At 38.4% G+C, this 24,829-nt stretch overlaps 1 protein-coding gene across 3 annotated transcripts in view; it reads right to left on the reverse strand.

The window, feature by feature from the left end:
* The window catches only part of KCNQ1 (potassium voltage-gated channel subfamily Q member 1), a 366,539-nt gene that overhangs the window by 311,745 nt on the left and 29,965 nt on the right, over positions 1–24,829 (reverse strand). For all 3 annotated transcript variants that reach the window (XM_072864543.1, XM_072864542.1, XM_072864544.1), the window contains exon 2: positions 6,617–6,707. In XM_072864543.1, coding sequence (XP_072720644.1) covers positions 6,617–6,707 — 91 coding nt within the window. The remainder of the gene's footprint in view (positions 1–6,616; positions 6,708–24,829) is intronic.

Genomic DNA, 24,829 nt, shown 5'->3' on the forward strand with positions numbered 1-24,829 from the left:
TTATTAATAGTTTACTTCTTCCAAAAGATATTTTTATCTGCTTCAGGACACCATCCAAGGTCTGAACTCAGCCACCCCAGATGGGGCACACTGTGGTCCAATGCTGCCCTCTACAGATTTTAAAGGGAAACTATAGCTCCCTTCTACAAGTGTTTGATTTTTAGCGCATGTAAAAACAAAAAGCATCTTTTCCTTACTGGTCTTAGCATACTTTCCTTCCATATCACCTCTTCATTCCTTCCTGACATTCCTCTTCAGCTCAGAGTTCACCTACACCAAACAATAACAGGCTTGTCATTGTTTTTTTAAAGCCCATTTCATTAAATTGATTCAGCTGTCCCTAACAGACAATCTTATTTCCACTTTAGAAGCATATGATTTGGCTCCCTCAGACCTGTTCAGAATGGACATAAAGCAGAATTTAAGCTGGACTAAAAGCATGTTCACGAAACCTTCTGAACCAAATTTATTAAATCCCTTTAACATCACATTTACATTAAACACATAATTCTCCTATACAGACCAGGGGAGCTGACAAGGGATTGCTTTGCGAACAGCTGGAGCAAGTTAAGAGGTTACTACCAGCAGCATTTCAAACCAACACAGCTGATTTTGCAATGAAGCATATTAGAAGCACTCACATTATCTGCCAGCACAGCTCAGCTACAAATATCAGAACCACAGACTGAAGCACAGCGAAAAACACCTGGGTTCAGATTCAGAGGAAGCTCCTTGTTCCAGCTGCTAACTATACTGTCACCTAATTAAAAGCAGGGAGGGCGATTTGCATTTCTATTCATGTTTCTTGAGCCTTTGAATCACTCACATTTGGCCTTTTTACTACAAACTAAAATGTAGAGAAGCTGGCTTTGAATGAAATCTGGGATTCTCAACTTCAGCTATTGATGCAGTGACAGAATGGAAATGCTGTAGTGATTCCCTGGACAGATCTATCTGCAGGTCCAGCAAAGGAAAAGGATTAAAGAGCACAAGTCCACCACACACACGTCTTCTACACCAGCTGACCTCACTCTATCAGACCAGGGGACATTGCTGAGGCTGCAAAGACAATTTTTTCAGTTTCTCAGCTACAGTTGTTCCTTAGAGAGAGTCTGTAGACTGGATCAGTCTGTAGAGCTATCACCAGGCATCCTTTACAGACATTAATCCCAATTCATTTTTCAAAAGGATGAAAATGCACAATGTCCAGATCGTAAGTCTCTGTCTTGGCCTTCTTAACCAAGGAAGATAATCAGAAAAAAAATGCTGGAACCACTTCGAACTATTTGAACCATTTGTTCTCTGCGAAGACCATCTTCAGAACCTAAAGCTGTAGGTATTTCTCTCTTTCTGTCTCACAAGACCCACAAAACATTCCAGCAAACAAAACCCAAGGCTTATACTCAAAACAAAAGATTATATTTAAAAAATAAATAAAATCTATATTTCTCATAGGCCTAGACTCTGTGCCACTTTCTCTTAATTGTGGGAATAATTTCAATGCCAATAACATAAATGTTAACCACCCAAAACTATTACCTTTTACCTTAATTGATAGTCTTTTTAATGTTTAAAAATTATTTAATCTCTTCAGTAAGAAGTATGCTAAAGTAGAAAAGGAACTTAGAAAACAGAAAGCTGGAAAGAGCTTATACTTTCATCATAAAAACATACCCTTTTTTTTTTTGGTTGGAATCAATATTGAAATGAGATTCCTACCAGAAAATAGCTTTTTCAGGCACACTAAATATCCCTTGGTTCAGCAGAATATTTAATCCCCTTGGATCAGGCACTTGGATTTTCTTAGATCATGCTGAGATAACAGCATTCTGCTGTGTTCTGGCACCATAAAAACCTTGCTTATGAAAATAAAAGAAAAATATGGCCTCTCTGGGAACATACATCTCTGAATTACTTTTTTCCATACTTTAAATATTGTAGTCTCAAAATCAATTTTTACACAGATATACCACATTCTCTTTATGAGTCATGGCAAAAGCTCTCCCGGACCACTATTTTAAATGGGCCAAGTGTACATATACCCTTCAAAATGATGATCCTTTCACAGTCTTGGCTCAAACTCCAGCTCACGCTGGGCAAGTGCCAACGAGTAACTGGCGTCAAACCCCTCCAACAGCACCATCTAGTGAAAAAAAAGATAACAAACACATGCAAATTTAAACAGTTTTCACTGCATTCTGGAAACTAACAAAGGGCCAATTCTCTCCTAATCTCCCATTACAACTGCATTTAGGTATAGCTTTCATCAAGGCTCTTTGCCTTGTGAAGTGTGGTGACAAGTAGAGAAAGATTCAACAGCTAATTGTAAGCTTTTTGTCTAAAACTGGAACACCACTTGGAACACATATGAACTTTCCCTTGTTTATTTTTCCAATGTTAAGCTTGCATTTTTCTTATTCTTATGAAAAATAGAAGCATTTTAAAATGCTCTAAAATTATTGCTAACACAACATCTTCTATTTCCTGCTCTGGTAGTGGGAGGTGATATTGTAAGACAAGCAGCTCCAGAATAAAAAGGAAATAATATATACATACAATCTCAACAACCTAAATCTCAACAACAGCTAAAAAGCTCTTATTCTCATATAATTGTAATATCTTGTATGACTATGTTATTGAAACATGAAATTCTTGTTCATGCAAAAGGGCACACTCAGCTTCCATCTGTAACTTTAATGTGACCAGTCTCCCTGGTTTCAAAAAAACTATCTGCTGAAGTTATGTAGGTGCTTAGATCTTTCAAACGGTCAGAGCAAAAATACTTTGGCTACGTGGAGGAAATAACGCAGTATAGCTCTTAATTGTGAGTGTTTTCAAGGGTCTTGTTTGAATAGTTTTTCAGTTAGGAGGAAGAGATTCTGTACTTTTCCCAATGTGCGTCTTCAATGCCGTGCAACTCACAAGTGGGCTGTAGAAAGGATTTTGTAACAACAGTAGCTTGCAGATAACATACACATGTGCTTTTACAGATATTCCATCTCATTTTCAAGATGAATCAGATTTACAGTGCCCATGCAGTAAGCTCATCTAATCAGACTTGCTCCATGGGGCTGTTCAGCTCAGCATACCCACACGCTAACTCTGAGCACTCATTTCCAGACATTCAGCATGATATAGTAATTTCTTGCATTTCCAGACCTATGGCTGCCCGGTCAAAGCCTCTCCCCCTCAAAATACAAGTCCACAAATCTCAAGTAGGCAAAATTTCAAAACATGACACTGCACATTTGGTACCACTAACTATCTCAGCGTTATATTTGATGCACTATACAGCATAATTCATTTAGAGAGAATTCTACCCTACATAGGAAATTATGTCTAAATAAAAGGCAATCTGCTCTTGACAAAGCTTCAGTCATTTTACCTTTGGAATGCAGATAGGGAAAGGTGGACTCAATCTTATAACCTTCAAAAGAGAGAGTTAAAGGTCTTTAAGTGTTACTTTAATTACTTTAATTTCACGGAGCACACACTCAGGCAGTATAACTCAAGTTTCATGGAATGACTTGAGGTCTCATAAACCTCAAATTTCACATGGCCAAAGGTTCCCTCCTTCTTACTGTCCCAGTTAAGCCCAAGCAGAAAAGCCTTCTTCAAGATTCCCATACTCCTGGTAGGTTGTTGCTACACCACTTTGAGGACTCTCACTCAGTGTTAGTTTGTAAATCAACTTGTTTGCCTTTCTTTGCTCACCCACAATGATGACGTTACCTACTTTCATTGTCTGGCTCCAAATTAAAATTATTATTGTGATATAACTAAAAGTCCCTCTACAAACACAAGATAAATTAATTCCTACTGTGAAGCAGTAGAAAGAGTGCTCTCCTAAGCTTTAATAAGTCTCCTTATATCACCATTTGGGTTGGAAGCTTGCACTGTGTTTTTTCCTGTTTTGTTTTTTAATCCCTGTATGCTGTTACACTTTCTTTTACTTCTTTCTTTGCATTTTACAGTTGCTCTTCAACAAGTCATCTGTGATTAACTCCTGCCTTAAGAATTCAGTTATATCTAATTTTGACAGCTTGTAATGATATATTAGAGTGAGAGTAAAATCTTAACATAAGAACAGAATAGGAAATTTTACTGGGTAGACACTAACAGCAACCAGATTCTGATACTTATATTTGTGTTTCAAGGTGCCACAACTCCTTTGAAAGTCCCACCAAAACTGGATAGAGCAGAGAGCACATTGGCCCATCTACTGCTTTGGACTGATGGGTCACCATAATCCCCTTATGTTTCTTGAAAATTACCATAGTTAATCCTGTAAGAAAACAATATCACAATATGCCAATACTGAACAAACAAACACCTGCTGAATTCCCAAGAAACCATGATAGTAGGATTTCAATGTTAAAAATTAACCATAGTTTTTCTCATTATATGGAACAGGAACACTGATTCACTGTACTTAGAAAGCAAGATAATACAGAATAGTATGAATACCCAATACATACTGGGTATTACATACATTGTATGTAATCCTGGACACATTGCATACATATTACACTGAATGTATTACACACATACAGACAATACATACTGCTTACAGTATGAACACACAAAATTAGTTCCATGATTTCATGGGGGGAAGAAAATGAAACATCACTGGTTATGTTCTCACTAGAAGATACTTCACTGAAACAACACACATGTAAAATATTATGATACATTGCAAAGATGAGTGAGATATTACCACAAGTGAAAATCATGACAGAAATTGCCAGAAGTATCCATAACTACTAGTTATGGATTAAAAAAAAAAACAAAACAAAAACAAAAAACACCGAACCACAAAACCCTTAAATCTGTACAGAAAGAAAATCCCAAACCACAAAACAGAAAAGGTACTGGATGCAGAAATACATGTATAGACTTTCTTAGCTGGCAACTAATTATAGTGTTACACCTAGGAGTTCAAATATCTTACAAGTTAGTTACAAATAATATACCAGGCATGAAGATACCTTAAATAGAAATAGTGTGATTGACACTAAATTTCATATACTACATTCTTATTCTTACAGTATTCATATTAGGTATAAAACCTTAGAATGTTGAATAGATAAACTGAAAAAATTTATTATAATTAATGGGGTTTTTAAGTGAACTTTTTCATGCTAATAATGATATCATACATAACTGATATTACTGGTGCAGTGCTACAAGAACTATTTTGAACAAATGTTTGAGTTGCTAGTTAGCATTTTTTCAATACAGTGGCAGCATTTTTGCAAGCGAAATAATGGTAATTTATTTACAAATACAGAGAAATCAATGATTTAGCAGGGGGTAGCCCACCACTGAGGTACAACAAATTCATAAATTTTTTTGTATGTTTAAAATCATGCCTCTCCAACTTCAAAACTAAGGCTCTTCAATGAAATCTAAGCTGGCAGGACAGTAATACTCTTGGAACATCTCTCTATTGAAGCGTTGGTCAATAGCTGGCTGAATATGGGCCAGCAGTGCGCCCAGGTGGCCAAGAAAGCCAACAGCATCCTGGCTTGTATCAGAAATAGTGGGACCAGCAGGACTAGGGCAGTAATCGCCCCCCTGTACTCAGCACTGGTGAGGCTGCACCTCAAATACTGTGCGCAGTTTTGGGCCCCTCACTACAAGAGAGGCATTGAGGTGCTGGAGCGTGTCCAGAGAAGGGCAACAAAGCTGGTGAAGGGTCTAGAGCACAAGTCTTATGAGGAGCGGCTGAGGGAACTGGGGTTGTTTAGCCTGGAGAAAAGGAGGCTGAGGGGAGACGTTATTGCTCTCTACAAGTACCTGAAAGGAGGTTGTAGAGAGGTGGGGGTCAGTCTCTTCTCCCAAATAACAAGTCATAGGACAAGAGGAAACGGCCTCAAGTTGTGCCAGGGAAAGTTTAGATTGGATATTAGGAAAAATTTATTCACCGAAAGAGTGGTCAAGCATTGGAACAGGCTGCCCAAGGAAGTGGTTGAGTCACCATCCCTGGAGGTATTTAAAAGATGTGTAGACGGCGCTTAGGGGCATGGTTTAGTGGTGGACTTGGCAGTGCTATGTTAATGGTTGAACTTGATAATCTTAAAGGTCTTTTCCAACCTAAATGATTCTATGATTCTATAAACAAAAGGTAACTATGTCTTCTCTACTGAAGGGAAAGTGTGTAAGACAGGCAGAACAAGTTGTCTTAACTCTAAAGTCAATGAAAATACATGAGTTTTCTACTTGTGAAAGCAAGCTGGATCTGACATCAACTAAAAGAAAGGACTTCCACTTACTTTTTTTCCCCCCTTAAGGTCAGGTGTCTGGTCTTCAGTATGGCTGAAAAATGGAGTAACGTGACCAATATGAGGGATTCAAGCTTCATTAGAACAGCTCTGTGTATTGGACACAACATAGATGCCCTCAGTATAGGCCATATAGGATAAGACTTTGTTTTTGTGCTACCGTGACTTTTGGTGCTTCTGTGGCTTTACATACTCATTAGGGAAAAGCAGAAAAGCCTCTTGTCAATTAAACCATAAGGAACATTCTGCTTGATATGGTATTAGCTCAGGAGATCAGAATTCGCACTTTAAGAACAAACATGCATCAATCACATTAACGTCCAGATACATACCATCCAAAATAACGTCCCTGTAGCAAGAGCTGCATACTGTTCAATTGTAGAAAGCACGCTGAAGATAAGGCATATCAGCACAATAAGGAAGCTGTAAATAAAAAAAATTAAAAACAAAATAAAAATAATGTAATGTAGTCTAGTAAGAACCTAGAGGGAGAACAGATAATTATGTCATTACAAATTATCTGTACACACAGAAATGTCTTTGGTATTGGATTATCTTAAAACACAGCTGGTAACTTGTGAGTGATCCTGCTTCATGTTGGATAGTTTATTTCTCTTCAGACACTGAGTTTTTGGGTTGGACATGAAACCGCACAATAACATTAGCTTTAGCCTACCTCTAGGACTTGCTGTTCCCTAGCTCCTCAGGAAAACAGCATTCGTTGTTCTTTCCCATTGTAAGGGCTACTACAAATGAATCACCACCACACCCCCACACCCCCCCCCCACGTTTCAAATATTTGCTTTTTTGCTGTTCCAAATTTTAATAAACTGCAAGGAGAAATCCCGACTAAGCCAGAGCTTAACAGGCTCTGCCCACAGTCTTTTACAACCAATCCCCAAAAGACCTCAGAAAAATAAAATCTGACATTTGACATCTGAAACACAACCTAGGACTGATTCCAGTTTTAAATAGAACAAAATTTCAAAGCAACTATCAGAGAGAGAGTGGGAATATAAGGGTTTGTTCCTCGGTCCCCCCTGCCCAAGTGAGTCTTTAGGAAGGCAGTCCTGGTTCCCAAGGTAAGACTCGGGATAGTCAGAGAGTTGCAGCAAACTCAGCCTAGCTGCCTGTAGCCCCCAGAAAGCCTCTTCCCCAAGCTAGAGAGCAAGGCTGCCCAGCCCTGCAGCCGCTGCCTTCAAACCCCTTCCCTGAGCAGCTTCAGTTGTGCCCACCACCCCACAGGACTCCTGCTTGCCTTAAAGGAACATAATGCATTTGGGAATCAAAACATTTAAGACCCAAACTGGATGCTATCTACTACACACTGGGCATAGGCAGCTTCCAGTTCCCAAACAACTGTGTGTTTCTTTTAAAAACATGACATGAGCAATGAAGACGACTTAAAACATTCACTTATTAAACACAGAGCTAGTTGTTAGGGATATTTTTCACAATTCTGTTGAGACAAGCAATACCAATCCCTTGCACTTGACAGAAACTTGCTGCAAAATCCAGTAACTAAATCATCCCCCCCATTACAGATCTCTAAAATGGTTAACCAGATTTTTTTCCTCAGAAAAACAACAGCAAAAAAGAATTGACATAATGAACAAAATTGAAGTCAAGAGAAGAAATATTAAAACAGGACATCAGTGGCTGCAAATTGGCATGGCTCAGCTGAAGTCACCCAGAGCCTTTATCTTTTTTCACGTAAGTGAGAACTTCATTGGGTGAATCTTTTGAAAGGCCAAGCACTCAAGAAAACAAAAATGTATCAAGGTTGACATTATAAGCTAGACTACCCAATGATTGCTTCCAAATACAGCGCATGAAAGTGCAATGCACTTATAGACATAGATATTGTAAACACATTACAAAACCATAGATTTTGTAAACACATTACAAAACCGTGGAGAGGAAGTTTGCAGGTAATTAGGAACAAAAATCAAATTAGTAAGTGATAACGAATTGAAGTTAAGAGGATAGATATTATCACATATTGACACAAACTCACATATGAGAATATACTTTTACCTAGGCAAAGTATAAATATGTGGGTGTTTCTGATTTATCTCTAAAATCATTACATTTTACCTTGTATTTCTAACTTTGGCCAGTCTTAAATAGAAGTAAGGTGTGCAGACAAGGCAGGGGAACGCAAAGATGAGCCGGTCATTTGAAACATAACATAAATGTTCCCCAAGTGTCCAGCCCTTCTATCTGCAATATTCCCACAATTGCTTAAGACTGATACACATGACAACATGAACATAAACTGGTTCAGTTACACAGAGGTAGCAAGGGTCTCTGGATAAAAAGTCCAACTTACATAGAAGTACCAGTTCAAAGCAAACAACGAGTTGCATGGGATGATGTAATCTGTCTGAATACACCTTGAGCAGTTACAATTAATACTTATTATATCCCTTAATAGTAGTAGACTTCTAAAAAGTCTAACTCGGCCAATACATGAAACCACAAGAGGGCACCAAAGCAAAGACCCATCCCATTTCCGTACTTTCCCTAAACACACACAACTAAAGATGAATCTAATAAGGATTAAAGGTGAAAGTTTGTGCGCCTAAGTGACAGGAAGATAAACTTTGGGTAAATCGTTTGCCAAATCTCCTTGCTTGTTAGAGAAAATTGAAGAGAAATTGAAGGCTGACATAAGGACTGCATCAAGTGCCAGTCACTGTACTACCCACTTTTATGGGTTTTCATGCACATGGATCCGTTTCAGTCTTACTAATTTATTTTTGTTTTCACCCCCAGAAAAACTTTTGAAATGTATTGTTGTGCTTTTCCAGGCTGAAGCATGAGACACCTTCATACCCACAAATACACATTATCCCAAGCGAAACAATGATGTTTGGTCAGATATTGCTGCTTCTCATCTGTTTCTTCAGCATTACAGAGAAGATGCCCCCACTAGTACAGCCGTGCCACCGGAGCACCACAGGTAAGCTACTAATCTTGTCACACTGGCATCACTATTTTGCTTCTGAGACTAGATCAATTGCACATAAGGAACAGAGGGTGCAAAATTAAGAGATTAAAAAAAATACACGGTCCACCTCTGACATCAGCCTGCTGGTTGTTTCCTTCCAATACTCTGTTCTTACCCTATTTTTGTTTCAGTACTAGCGGCTTCCTCCACTTCTGAAGCGTAAGAAGGGAGTGAGGCACCAGGAAAGTGGAAAACAGGAAAAGTTTACCACTTTTTTTTCTGGTTTTGATAGCTACCTGCCCTCTCTTCAGCCAGAAGTGGAGCACAGATTCTCAGTTACTGCCTACTTTCACTTGTCGACAGCAGACAAGTCCACAGTAGTTAAATAGTCACGAACAACAGTTGCAAGGACAGACTCTGCCTCAAACTTGAATTTGCTCTATGTGAAAAATCATCCTGGGGAAATTTAACTGTCAAGCCTCAGAAAGGTTCCACTACTCATGTGAATGCTGTGATTTTTTCTCCAAGTATTTAGAATGTAACAGAACTTGTGTGAATTTTCACAGGGAAAATCAAAGGTACGACCCTGACAACAGAAGATAAAATTTCAAAGCCCCCAAATTGGTGTATTTTTTCAAAGCAAACATTACAACTTTCACATGCCCAAAATAACCTTATCACTCTTAAATATCACTTTACTGTAATCACTATTACTACATCCTCCCAAAAAAGTCCTCACCTTGATACAGATGTTAAGCATGTAAGCTGTTCATCCAACCAATTAATATCAGACAAGCTAACGGACAACTGAAACCAACCTTACAATAAGAAGCATTAGACAAATTACTAGTAGATAGATGTATCAGCCCTACCCTAATCGACCACATAATTCCACATAGCTAAGTTGAGAGCTTTGTTTCAGACAAACTAAGCCTCACTTGCACGACAAAGCTCTGTTGTCGGTGGAAAGACACTGAACACCTTCAGGGAGCAATTTATCTCCCATGTGAAACAAGTTACCATGCAAAACGTTTAGTTATTTCAACTGTTGAGCGGGTGAAGGCTCTGAACATGGACATTTAAATTAGGCAAACAATGTGGGCTATCCAGTGTACATGCTAATCCCAAAATACTTACTAGACTTCACAGAACAGTCATTTACTCTTCACTGGGTTGTAGCCAAGCTGCTTTACTGTAACATAACAAGTTGAAAAGCACGTTACTTCTCCAGCCTTCCTTCTCTGTCTCTCAGTAAAAAATTAAAAATAACTTAGCACCCATATAATATCACTCAGGGACTTAAGGATCCAAGACAGATGAATCATTTAACCAGCTCTGATCTAACTCTTAGATTGTGGGGCCAAGCAAGCATTAGAGATGAGGTGATAGTGTGTGAAGCCTTTCTTATCGCCTGTCCCAGGTCACAAAGTAGCATCTGCCTGGATGTAGATAAATCACAGATACTGCATCAGTAGATGCACTCAAAAATACTTAGCTTTGTGGTTAACTCATACCTAACAGTGCTACATTTCTTTTACCACCAAGAATTTTGCAACTGTCTGATGATCTCTGTACTTCTGGATGTGAAACCATGAAACCACTATTAAAGCAGTGTGGACACTAACACTTACAAAGCAGCAGATATTTTCTTTCATGGACTCTGTTTTCAGTAGACTATTACAAGGTGATCTGTTTCCTCTCAGACAGTCAGCACGGTTTTACTGGAAGCTAGTTTCTGTGGTTGTCTTTTCAACTTAGTTTTTACAGGCACTGCATACCTGGTGGAGTCACACCCAGAAGTGGAGCTATCTCGGTGCGCATGAAACGTCAGCATGCAGCCCTCCAGTAACACTTTGAGCTCACATACATCCAAGCCTGTGTATAGACTTGAGATGCGTGTCTATGCTATACTACCCATTAAAGAGAAAAACATATACATAGACACAGGTGTATATAGAGTTACATGAGACAGTGTGTGCACAGATATGCGTATGTGAGCAAACATATAATAAATAATAAAATTCGACTTATTCCATGAAGTCAGCCAGACGATTTAGATACTTTTATTTGCCTCAAACAGGTTTGAGAAGTCAGATCATTTCCAGGAAAGAATAATACAGCTGATGGGTAAACTTGACCAGCTAGTATATGCGCTATATTTAGCAAAATCTAAGGAATATATAGGGAATATAATAAGACCTAAAGGTGGATTTAATATTTTCTGACTATTCTAGGATATATTTCAACTTTCAGAACAGATCCAGACTTAGGGCTTTTTCACTGACCTCAGTGGCAGCTGCAGAAACTTGACACATTACAGGTAGCTATCAGTACTTTGCAGCCTCCAGCCCTGAGCTGCTGCTTTTTTTCTGTATTTAACTATGGTTTTAGAACATTAGTGTGCAAATTTGTTGTGGCTTGAAACAATGTGTGGAATGATCAAAGGAACAATTAACCACTTACTGAGAGATAACAATGCTCATTTAGTAAGTGTCACAGGTAGGAGAACTGATAAAGGTTTATAAAATATGTCCAGTGATATGACCAGGAACATTCAAAAAAAAGGTGCATGAGACAAGCTGGAAGTACTTACTCACCAGATTAATATAGTCTCATGCACACGCAGCCATCGTTAGCAAAACCAGTATTAAAATATGGGTAGATATGATTCCTTCTTGCAGTGTTTCTTACATACTCTCAATGGGATTCTTTCCATGAACCTGGAAAAGGTTGGCATTAAGCACGAAATTAAGCTGAAACCTCAGAAACATTTAATAGATGAGAAGGGAGATGCAAAGTTCAGCTCAATTTATATAAACCCAACTTGAGTTCTAACCCTCCAGGAAGACAGCCAGTTTTTCCTTGTTCAATGTCACGTAAGAGCTGACTTAAGTCTGCTCTTTACTTTCGAACAACTTTTATTCATTACAGCGATCAGTCTTGAAGGTATCCAACTATCAGTGCCTTTGCATACAGAAAATACTATTTTAGCTTATAAATGCTGGATCTGTGCTCTTTTTTTGGCATGATATCAATGGCCACTTGTAATTCATCCTCTCTGTCTACTGGAGAAAATAACTATAACTAAAAAATAAATATTTTGTAAATAAAAAAAAGTCTTTTGGGTCCTTCATGTCTTTGGTAACATTCTACCTAAGCCTCCTTCCTGAACCTCTGTCTGCACCTTACTGGGCAACTGGATTGTCTTTCTTTGAATGTACAGCTTTGTTCAGTCACGTGCATGATCAATCACCAACTGTGCAACTTCCTCACCAACCCTATAACTCAGTGGGTGGGTTTGGTTTTTTGTTTTGTGAGGTATTGGTTGGTTGGTTGTTTTTTTACAGAATAAATAACTTTTTTGCCATTTAGATTTTAACTGTGATAGGTTTCATACGTAAACAAAAGTAATACAAAGCTTAACCACCTCTAAACATACAGCTTTAGAAGAACTGGAAGGATGACATTGAGAATGAACGACACGAGTGTGCAGATTAAATATGGGCAGATTCTTATCTTGATCATCATAATTTGCAAACTATAATGCTGCTGCATATACAGTTCATGTTAGTTCATTAAAACATATGACAGCATCATTATTTCATCTTTCATCTCCATGGCTTACACATACTGACACTTTTCAGACTGTGAACACAAAGGTCAATGGTATCATAAAAGGACATTTTCACACAGCTTTCCAGGCAACAAAGAGTTATTGCAATGAGGATTTAGGTAGACAACTTCAGGTAAGACACACACTGAAAACAGGGGATGACTCTCTCACTTTGTCATATATTCTATCCCATTACAGGCCAGAGAAGTCATTCCTTACTTAATTTTCATCAAGAAAATCCTGATGAAAAACCTGAACAGGTTTATTTTACTACAAGTCAACATAAATCCCTAACCACCTCACACAGTATTGCAGTCATTTCCACAGTACAACTAGATAAACATTTATACTAATCCATATCAAGTAATTCCTTACTGCAGCTAGGCACCAGGTCTTTCTTGTTCTTTCATTCAAGGCATTTTGGGATTGCGGGAGGAAAAAAATTCTAATAAAAGGCAACAGTTACAAGGGGAATAGGTAGAACTTGTCAAATGGAGGACAGCTGACAATAAGAGACAGGAAAGGACTCTAGATCATAAACAGCATCGCCAGGAAGCCTATACAGGATAGTGATTTATTTTATGGGATCACCATCAAGGTATAGTGTCAAGTACAAACACCAACTGGTGCTTTTAAAAGTGAGAAACTCAGATAGGGTTGTTTTTTAAAAAAGAAACAGGATTTCACCATGCAGAGAAAACTTTCTTCCTTAATGAAATTCACACACATAAATATCTGGTATATGTAGGTCTTACGCTGAACTCTTTTAGCAAGTCTGAACTAAACACTGGAAAGACACTAATTCTGTCATGACTATAAACCACGGGAGCACAGTGCCAGTCTACTAATAGAAGACTAAATGAGCATTCAATTATGCAACTGGTGGACGTCAGAGGTCCTCCATCACTTCCTCCATTAAAAAAGTGTGTTTGTTTTTAAGAGAATGGTCTGGTAAAGGTACATGATTAGAATGAAGGAGCCCTGTAATTCAATTCATCTTTGCCCATACATTTGGCCAACTTTGAAATTTTTATTAACACTGTATTTTTCTTCCAGAGTATGGCTGTGAACTCTCTAATCTTTGAATGAAAATTGCATAACAACTGCATTAGCTGTGCTGCCTAACCAGTTCAGCTAACTTGCTTAGGAGAGAATCGTTCAACTTCCTAAAATATACAAATTTTAATTTGGGTCTAAATCCATTAAATAGGGCAAAGTATGGGGAAAAAAAAAAGTCACTGTAGCAAGGAATTAGAAGAGACCAGCAACCTTAGTCCTGATAACAAAAAAAAGAAAGATGGGGGTTTAAATCTCTGGCCACGCAAGCTCTTTACATGGTTTTCCTCTAAGGATTTGTCTTATCTTTCTCTGTTTTGTTTTTGAGGCAGGGGAAGGAAGGAGGGGTACAGCCCCTTCCCATCTTTCAGCCTCTCTGCAGCATGAGGATGCCCAGCAGAAGGGGAAGTATACTTGCATTCATGCAGAGAAGCATGATTCCCTCCAGGAACTGGCTACAACAGTTTCCTGTACAACGCACACTTCCTCTCTGTTATGTCCTACACAGGTCAAGCTACTAGACAGACCACTATTCTCAGTTGTCACTTGCCATCAAAAAACCTTCAACAGACAAAGCGCGAATGCTCTGTTTGTGTTAGCTCAGGTCTATCAGATGGAGCTTCCTGTTAATATGTATTTGTTCCAACTGTAAGGCAAAGTACAGTTGGTGCTTCCTGAAGGAAACAATGGCATAATTTTTAACCAGCTCCTTGACTCCTTGTCAAAGAAATACTGTCTTCTAGCTCCCATGTGAGAAAGCAGTTCTATTGTACAAGAAAGATCATATACAATACAGGCTAGTCTGATACTAAGGAAAACAGGTTAGCTATACAGCTAAATAAGCAAGACTTCTATCACACTTACATGGCTCTTCTGGGAGATTAGAGTCTGTAAAAATAATTTAAATTACGGGCAGTGTACCAAAGCACAAAGCACACAATGAATCAAAAGTCATTTAGGATACAGCACCAGAATTATTGCAGGAAAGGCCTTTAAGGTCTTGGCAAAGGGTATGATTGCAGTAGAAATGCAAACCAGACGTCAAGATGCTTCAAGAGGAAAGGTTAACTACTCACAAAAAGGAATGTTATTGCATCCTGCAACAAGGTATTGGTTCCTTTGAGAATAGGCATGGTTGAACAGGAAAAAGATAATAGGTACTGTGTAAGAAACTGGAAAAAGTATATGCTACATTTAAAACAAGTGCATGATCCAAGAGATGTGAACCACTGGACTGCAGAAGATTCATGATGGATCCTAAGGTGGTCCATAAAGAGCTTCCGATGTGCCTGATCATTAACTTGAAACCCCAATGTAGCAACATGACAGCCATGGAAGGACTAAGTGCACATGCACAATGGGGAAAGGATGTCACCCAATACCACAAATCAAAAGAATTTTTGCAGTTCTTTTCACATGCACCTCAGGCTTAGCAAGAGAAAAATATGTCATTAGTGCTCTTACTTGAAGACCAGAAAAGTACAGTGAATGTACTATAAAACAATGAAAGATTTTCTCTTATTCTTGTGGTTTGATGAAATACTACAAAGCAGGAGAGACAATGTAATTTTCACAGCTTATTTTGCTTGGAGTATCTCATCCTCACTTTTTGTCACTCTACAATACCATTAGGAAACCAGTACAGTCCTGTGTGCTGTCCTCATCCTCTCAATTCCACATTCAGGTTTGCTGAAGTCCTGTAGCACCCTGTCATTCAAAGCAAAACCCATCATCCAGCAGCATGTTCCAAAAGACATCCACCGCTGCACACTCACTGCCTGCAGCTCTAACACACTGCCCATCTCAAGGTGAGCATCAATGCCAAATTCAGCCTATACTTGGTTTAAGTATAAATGCAAGCATAAGCAGTGCTGAACCATGGCTTTTCAGCTGCCCAGGCCAGCTCACTTGGTAGTGGCAGCACCAGCAAGAGAACAGGTAGCATCCCTCAAAGGGCCCTCAAAGGATTTGAGACTAAATCACCCTTACGCTGTGCTGCAGTCAGGGTGGGGATGGACATCTGCCTTATTTTACACAATAGGCAGATTTAGGCAAAAACGAACAAGAGTTGCAAACAGGGACTTGGGACAATACATCAGTTGCACACGACAGCTGAAAGCAAAGGGTTTGTTCTTACTGCAATAGAGGACTTTCCTTTTTATCAGCCAATTCTGGATAAGTTTTCATTTTAATGAGAGGGGGAAAAAAGATAGGAGAGAGGTATGTTCTAGAAACTGAGTGCCACAATACCAGTAAAACTTGTTTTCTAGGTGGAGTTTTATACAGTCAGTTTGAGGGCTCACTACATCACTATTCCACTTTTCTTGTAACAGCAGATTCAAGGCAGCAGAGTTTAAAATAATTTAGTATCCAAATATTAAATGAAAAATACTAAAAGCTCTCTGAGACTTTGTAAAACCCAGCTTCTGAAAAATTGCCAAGCCTAGACTATTGCTCTGCTTTGCTGTTATCAAACCTAAATTAAGTCTTTCTAAATAAAATACTGTACTTTTTTTTTTTTTTTAAATAGACTTGAAATTACTTTCCTTAAATACACACTATTTCTTTAAACAAGCAACAATATTTATTCTTAATGGCTTATCTTGTTTGGGCTGGCCAGACGCTATTTTGATAGCTTCATCTCACAGAGCATTTTCAAGAGCTGTATGTATCACCCCTCTTCCCCCCTCCCCCCGCCATTTACTTTCATCACAGCAGTACTGCTACAAATCACTTTCCCTCCCTAATTAAAAATCAAAGGACATTGTATTATGCCTCTTAAAGCATATATATCTTATAATACCGCAGAAAAACTAGACTTGGTCAGCTTCTCAGCTCACAGAATTGCTTGCTTAGTAACCAGCTTCTGGATATTGCATGTAGCCAAGTAAGAATGCTATCCTACCCCAAAGAAGTAAAACAAGGCAGAAGAAAGGAAACATTGACTCCACATCTAAGGAGAGAGGCACTACCCCACAATGTTGTACAACTGATTTACTAGCGCACGTAAACTCGTATACTAATTTTATTGCAGCACAAATCAGGACTTACGCTTCTATATGTTCTATAAAGAAACACTCACATTGCTAGCTCACTAAAAACCCTTCACGACAGGAAAACAATATTGACATTTTTGACAGCATCTTTTAGCTTTAGTTGTGAATAGAGTGAAACAGTGACAGGGACTAAAAAGCCACAGATAGCTAAATATACAAATGGGGAAGAAGTAATCAGACCTTGAGCTACTGAGCTGGATAGATGTTTAATTTGATTTATTCCCAATATCACAAAAGTGATACAAGACCTGAGCAACTCTGACCTACCCCCTCACCTGATCCCCCAAATGCCTTTTCGTGCTCCCTTCTCCTGAAACAACTGTATCTGAAAGGCACTTCCATCAGTGCTGGCAAGTCAGATGAAGACCGTGAGAACGACCCGAGGCTGGGATAAGTACTCTCACCACTGTTTCCATTATGATCCTCTGCTTTAATTATCTAAAGGTACAGTTGACAGATGCTTTCACAGAAATCAGTATTGCTGCCTTCTTTTAAGCTTTTCCACATTCATTTCTCTGCTGCATGTTTCTAGGGGTGTTGGGGGGAGAAACATGGCACCCTTAATGCATCACAGCTTAGAAACAAGGAAGAGAAACTACATGACAGGTTAATATTCCTAAGGTGAAAGCAAAAGAATTCAGCAGATAGACATATTTCCATTTCCAGAGAGGAGAAAGTGTTTGCTGAAGGAAAGACGTAACACTTGGAAGCTATGGCAACTTGACTTTCTTAGTTTGCTTCAAGCATGATGGAAATTTCAAGTGCCCCAGAGGAAAAGAATGAAAAGAGTCTAGAAAGTGACAGGCAGCTTTTACATTTACAGCAACAGAATCTTTCTGTAAATACAAAAATCTCTATAAATTTGTGCCATGAAATACAGAAACGCTCAATGCTCCTTTTCTTCAAAAAAGCCTAAATAGATTAAATTTCCAAAATGCAATCATTGCTATGCTTAAAGAGCTTTAGCTTTGTGCTCTCATCACACAATAGACAGTTTTCCAGGCTGAAAATAATGAGGATAATTATATCCATCATTCCAGCAGTCAAGTTAGCTGTTTGTGCAAATTCCAATTGTCTATCACTGGGCTAAAAATGCTGCTGTATCGTTTGAACTTCCATTAAAACCATTCAAGACTTTGAGCTATAAATTGATTCTACCCTTTCGGAAACACATGTTGCTAATCTACACAATATCCCCACAGTCACTGGCATATTTGTTAATACCATACACTTTACGAGTGATAATACAGGAATCAGTGATAATACAATCACTCATAGCTGAAACTGAAGCAACACAAGTTTGGCTTGTGTTGTGTTTGGCTTGTGTATCAAAGAACAAAGTATTTTCCTGAAAGTGCAAAAATGGCATGACCTGGGTCAACTGTTTTTGTTAACTGCCATCAGTAATCATTTGTAATTCAAGAGCAGGTTGGCAGTGTCAGCATATGAGAAAATCTAAAGTTCAGTGGAAAATCATAAGAAACTTAACACTCCGCTGTATCAGTAGCATTCCTCCAACAGCAATCATCTGTTTGCCAATCAATGGCAGTGGCTGTGGTGTTGTGACCATAGCAAGCTGAGTACATGAGTGAACCCAGATTCACAGAGAAAAGTAGCATCTTTTAAAATGAACTGATAAAGGTGGAAGAAAATTAGGCAAACTGTCAAGCATTGAATGACTCTGAGTTTATCTGTCTTTTCCAGCCAAACTGAACAGAAAAAAATGGATGAAATTCTAATAGGATACTCAAGGAAAGCAATAAAATTAAGAAAGAGAAAAAAAATCCTCTGCCCCAAAGAAAACAAAGTAACATTATAATTTTCTTGAACAATTTTCTTTTCATCAGTTGAGGCCTGCATCCAAGTGACATTACAAGGTGATTTAGTGTCCAAAATACTTAAGTTTCAAAATGCGACTTCAAACTTGTACACTCAACTACCAAAGAATATCCTTGTAAGAGAGGTTAAGATAAAGTAATCAAAAGTGTGAGATGCTTAATACACTGAACCTTACAGGAAGGCCTTCTATTCAGGAATACAGTGGCTCTACATAATATAACATAACAAAAAAAAAAAATCAACTATTAACTATAAGTGCATCATAATTGAACCATTACACTTCACATGCATCAAGTAATCCACAAAATTCTTCCATGTAAGGATCAGATTTCCATGTATGTTCATCATCCAGGAGCTCAGCCATTCTTTTGAATAGATTTTCAAAGCACTGAACCCTTTTGAACACGTCGTTCCAGTACAGGTCCTAATCACTTCTGACCACTCAATCTCTAGTGAATTTAATAAACTACAAAGTTAGTCAAGTAGAAGATTCAGGATCCTTATTCCATGCTAATAGATAAATTTTACAATAACTAAAAAGAGGTAAAAATTACGATATTCAGGACATACTAGTCACCTTGCAAGTCACAAGACAAAGGAAAGAAAATTACAAAGGACAAAAATAGCTGACCTTCCTTTTCAAACTGCAGCTTTAATGAAGTATTTACTTTTTACTTCCAAATGATTTTAGCAACAGGCTTGCCCAGATTAAAGCGCAACTTCATTTTTAATGGATTTTTTTCAGAACAGGCTAAGAAAGTCCTGTACAGCTCAGAATTTCAGGCCAGACCATGAAGACTTTTTTTTTTTAAAAAAAAAGTCTTTTTTTAAAAAAAAAAAAAAAGAAAAAAAAGCTTAAATAGTATCATGCTTCGTTTCCTTGAAGTCCACAGGACCAATTGGAGATAGAGGGGTTACTCTTACTGTTTATCAATGTCAAAACTCAACCTGCAATAATTAATATTGGTTTTAAAGCCGCAAAGCACTTCAAAAGCTGCAGAAGGCTGAGGAACACCAGTAATGCCAAACAGCATTAGAAGAAAAGTCAGCAGTACAGCATAAGCCTGAAGAACATGGTTTGATTATGGACATTATTGAAATGGCACCTGTGCCATTGGAGAATACTTTTCTATGCAGTTTCACCTTCGTCAGTACAAACAACAGCATTGTTCTACTTGGAAAGTCTTTGGCAGCAGATTTGGGAAAATAACAAAGTATCTCTAATGTGCATAGCACATAACATTTGTTTCATAATCTGATGGAGCAGAATTAATTTCTTGACCAGCTGACAGGATATGCTTAATTAAAAAAAAAAAAAGTGGAAGGGAGCTTTCTTAGTCTATGTACTCCTTTTTTTCTTCTCCAAGCAATTGTCTGGGCAGATTCCTACTCTACGCAGTCTGCATGTGACTACCGCATGAAGGAACACTGAATGCCAGAAACTGGATACCAGTGCAAGCCTCTGGCTTTTACATTTCTTAGCTATTGTTTATATTTTTCTCAATATTTCTTAGATAAATACAGTAGATGGTGACACAGATTTTGACTATCTGCTCAAAGAGCCACAACTGTTAAAAATATAAGTAAATAAATACCAAGTTTCCATGCCCACAGTGTCTTCCCCATAAAATAATCACTTTTAGAAAAGAGAGTTATTACAACTGGTCTCAAAAAAAAAAGAACCTAAGGACAACTAATTTATGAACTTCACATTTCCAGATTTCCTTTTATATACAGTTTCCCTCAACAAATACCAAAAGAAAATCATGCTACTGTGAGATATCCTAACAAAGTCTGTTGATGTGAATTCTTAATTGGAAAGGAGGGAGCAATTTCACACCATCCATCTCTGACACAGATTTATGGGAGAACAGTATTTTATAATAAAAATATATTCTTTTCAGTAGAATTCTGACCCCAGACCTTCACTTGAGCTCAGAGAAACCTAGCATTGCAGATAAAGAAATAAGTGTAGCACATCAGCAAACAAAATATTTATGTTTGAGCAGTGAAGTCATGAACTCCCTCAGCAATAGACTTCAACAAAAAACCACCATTATTCTGAACAGTGAGAAGCTTCTTTATCTGAAACAACAATCCCTGAACTTTTAAAAGTAATCCATGAAGTTTTTGTGCCCTGCTCAAGTTGGCATAGAGACATGTTTCTCATTCACCTCAGCCACTTAAGCATAAGTTAAAGTAATATTATCACTCCCACAGTAAAGACGACTTCCAGAAACAGGCTCCTTTTTAACTGATAAAAATCACCTATGCGAAAGATTTTCTTTTTGAGACTGACTCCTTTATATAAAGGTAATTGTCAGATAAATTGTTGTTGTTCCCTATCATGATTAAGGGATAGGAGCACAGGAACAGTTTGGGGATGGAAAGCATTAGAAGTCGAGCATTCGTAAGAGTCGGGGCAAAAAAGGTTCAGTGAAGAAACAAATAAAGTCTGTCTGGAGTAACACAGGCGTGGGAGAAACGAGGCTCCTGAGGGGAGACTCCAGCAGATGGCCCCAAAGCAGCAGCAAGTTTTCTCAGAACAGCTCATGGACAACGACTGCCATTTCCAGTAGTTTTCTGTACACGCTGCAAAGCCAAGCTGAAGTCCCAACTCCAGTTTAATCTGCTGGTACTGATGCATTTGAGAAGGCACCCTTGTTTTACTAAAATGAGTGAAAGCTTTATTTTATTTATGTATTTATTTAAGAACATAAATTAATACACAAAACTAAAGCTGGTCACAAGTTGTGATCACTTAAATGGGCATTTATTTTTTAAACTTAAATTTTCTATGCACATTGTTTCTATTTTTTATCCTTCCCTCTTTCTGGCTTCGGCAATAAAAGACAAGCCATTAACTGTAAGAAAAAAGCTTTTTCCCCTCCTTTTTTTCCATAAAAACGGAATTATTAAATTTCAGAGAGAAATTAGAATTATCTACAGTAAGTTTTCTCTTGAGACAAATGCTTTTATATGGAAATGTTTTTCAATGGATATCCTGATCCTGCCCTTCATAAGCTATTAAATATCATTTCAATGTGACAAAAATCACATGGTTACAGTGCTGCACAGCTTTTCAAAAGCTTCTTCCATTGTGATTAAAAAACTTCAAATCACTGTAGAAAGTATTTTAGGCAGACATTTTCCAGTAATAATGGGTCAGAAAGAGGGTACTGCACATATTTCATTACATGTCATTACTCACACACTTCCAAGGTTAGCTGTGTCAAAGCCCTTTTAAGAAACTAGGAATGGTTTCTCCTGCAAGAACATCTAAAAGGCACATGCTCAAAAGCAATGCATTCTGGTTAAAAATTACTGCATTCTGATATGGGACTTTCAGCTCTCTCATGAAAATGTCTTCCTTAAATCTATTCCTTCAGAAAATTTGTTTCATTAATCACAGCTGAAAACCAAACTGGCCTTCCTCTGTGTTCAGGAAGGCATGCTTGGCCCCAACACAGCTGTGCTGATTAATGAACTTGCTGTCTAAGAAAATAAAAAGATTAAAAAGAAAGAAGTTTCCAATTTTTCAATTTTTTTTCAATCTGACAATGGGAAAGAGCAGCAGATGCTAACATATTGTCTGGTTATCATCTATATATCCTTTAGGCAGACAAGTCTGTCACAGGGGAAACAAGAAAAAGCTTTTAGAAGTCTTGGAAAGCTGCGGGGGGGGGAGGATTTTTATTTTTGTTGTTGTTCAGTGTTTACTCAGCCTTGTATTCCTGTTTGCATTATAGCTACCACCACTTGTTGTATTATTGCTGCACCATGAGAAGGCTTGGAGGATAACTTTGTTTTCACCATTAACAATCAGCCTGTAGTTCATTAAAAGTGGAAAAACCTATTCCTAAAGAGCCATTTACAGCTCACCTCTCTATCTGTAGTAAACATACAGACACTAATGATTATTGAGAACCTCAGAGTTACCAAAGCAATTAACATAAATTAAGGATAGCCATCTTTTCCATGCTTTGCAATATACACTGTGACAAGATAGGTCTTAGTTCTAGGTGAATTAATTTACAGTAAGAGACCCTCCATGGCCTTCCCTACTTCGTATTTTAAATAAATTCAGTAGTATCGAGTTCTCTTACTCTACTTTTTCCTAAAATTCCACCACCTTTTTATTTGCCAACTATCATCTAGTCATGCATTGAAGTCTGATACTTCAAAAATATGTTAAACCAAGAAATTAAAGTTCTGCATAACTTCTACCCCAATATATTTCCTGATCTCAGGTAGTTCCCTTGTTCTTATGGACTGACCTTTACTGAGAACATACTGCATACTATATATTGCAAGTTTGCAGGTATAGAGCACATTCTTTGGTCAGGTTAAGGGGGGGGGATTTTTTGTGTACGTAAACCTCTACTGCAGTGACCTATGTAGCAATTATTGTCTTCATTTGCTAGCAAAGAAAAACGAACAGCAGAGAGATCAAGCGGCTTGTACAAGGTCATATAGCAAGTCTAATGCAGAGCTGAAGATAGATCCCCAAGGACCTAGATTACAGTGAGTTTCACACAGTTAGATTTCCACATGCTGGCTGGGCCAGCTCTTAGCACCAAAGAAACCAGCAGGCAGGGGGAGAACAGCCTCCTGTCTTTGCCCAGTGTGGCTTACATTTAAGTTAGCTTTCACCAATTCCAGTGCAGGCACCACCAAGCCTGGGCACAGACACTGCAGGAGATGTTTCTTGCCAGCTCAGCAGGGACAAAGGCAGCTGCATCCCAACAAGTCCAGCACACCCACTAGCTTGCTGGCCATCTACCCTGGTGCCCAATGCTGAGGACCCTGCTGCTCAGTAATGTCAAGGGGGGAAGCCTGAAGGACCGGGACTACCCTCAAGAAAGACCCTGACCCAGTCCTTATGCATCCCCGGTACCCTCTCCTCCTTGTCTTCTAGGGAAGGGCTCCATACGGGGAGGGCAATCCCTGCATTCCCCCTCAGCAAAGGGGAGGCATCCTGCCTGGGGGCTGGGGGCATGGAGGATGTGGGAACATAAGGACCGAAACTGCTTTGGCCACATCAGAGGTTCCCACCTTCATTTTTAACTCCCATCTCTGTATTTTCCTTTCCTACAACAAACACCACTGACACTCCCCACAATGTACCACTGATTATAGGATGTGGTTTCCCATCCCACATTCTCTTCTCATCCAAAGTAGTTTCCCAACTACTTTGTCATGACAGCTAGGAAGTAACTTGACAAGCTATGTAGGTGTTTAAATAGTAACAAATTTGCATCTTTTGGGGGAGGCTTACAAAAAGTCACTTGTAAGCATGAGGAGAAAGTATTTGCTTGATAATTTCACTCAAAGGAATGAAAGCAGAAAGCAAAAGTTGGTAAAAGTCCCTAAGCTGGCCTTCTGACATTGAGAAAATGCTACAGAATGGATAAGCTGAAGGCCTTAAAAAACAAAGTCATGTAGCTTCTATCTGAGACAAACTGAAAGAGAGAGACCACTGGTAATGCTAACAGAACAGTGAAAGGGCAAAATCATCTGATTTAAAAAAAAAAGGGGGGAAGAAGTGCTTTATAGCAGCATCATGTATGTTTACAAGCAGAGCAAGGCTGCATTTGTCAAAGATGAAACAAAGCAGTAACTCAAATACAAGAGGATATTAACTTAGATGAGTTTTATGTGCCAAAAGGGACACAGAATGCCATATCTCTCCTTGCATCTCATACTAGAAAATGTTCAAGGTATAGACGTATGCAAGGACTTAAGAATCTGTATTGAAGATAAAACCCCATGTTAAAAGCTTGAGCAGTAGGGAAGAATCAGTGTTTCCTGTCAATATTTGGAAAGATTACTATGCAGCACTGTAGCCAGGTGATTTTTGCTTACTAAATATTTTGAGATTTAGCTAACAAAGGGCTGAAACACACCATTCTCTGAAGAAGCCTTTTCCATTCCATTAACCTCCCAAATACCAAGGGTGTATTAATTTTGCACACATGCTGCACAAGCCCGTTGTTTGATTCAGGATTTTGTGTAAGCAAAAAAGACA

Source organism: Ciconia boyciana, chromosome 6 (genome assembly GCF_034638445.1).
Source record: "Ciconia boyciana chromosome 6, ASM3463844v1, whole genome shotgun sequence".
Taxonomy (NCBI): Eukaryota; Metazoa; Chordata; class Aves; order Ciconiiformes; family Ciconiidae; genus Ciconia; species Ciconia boyciana.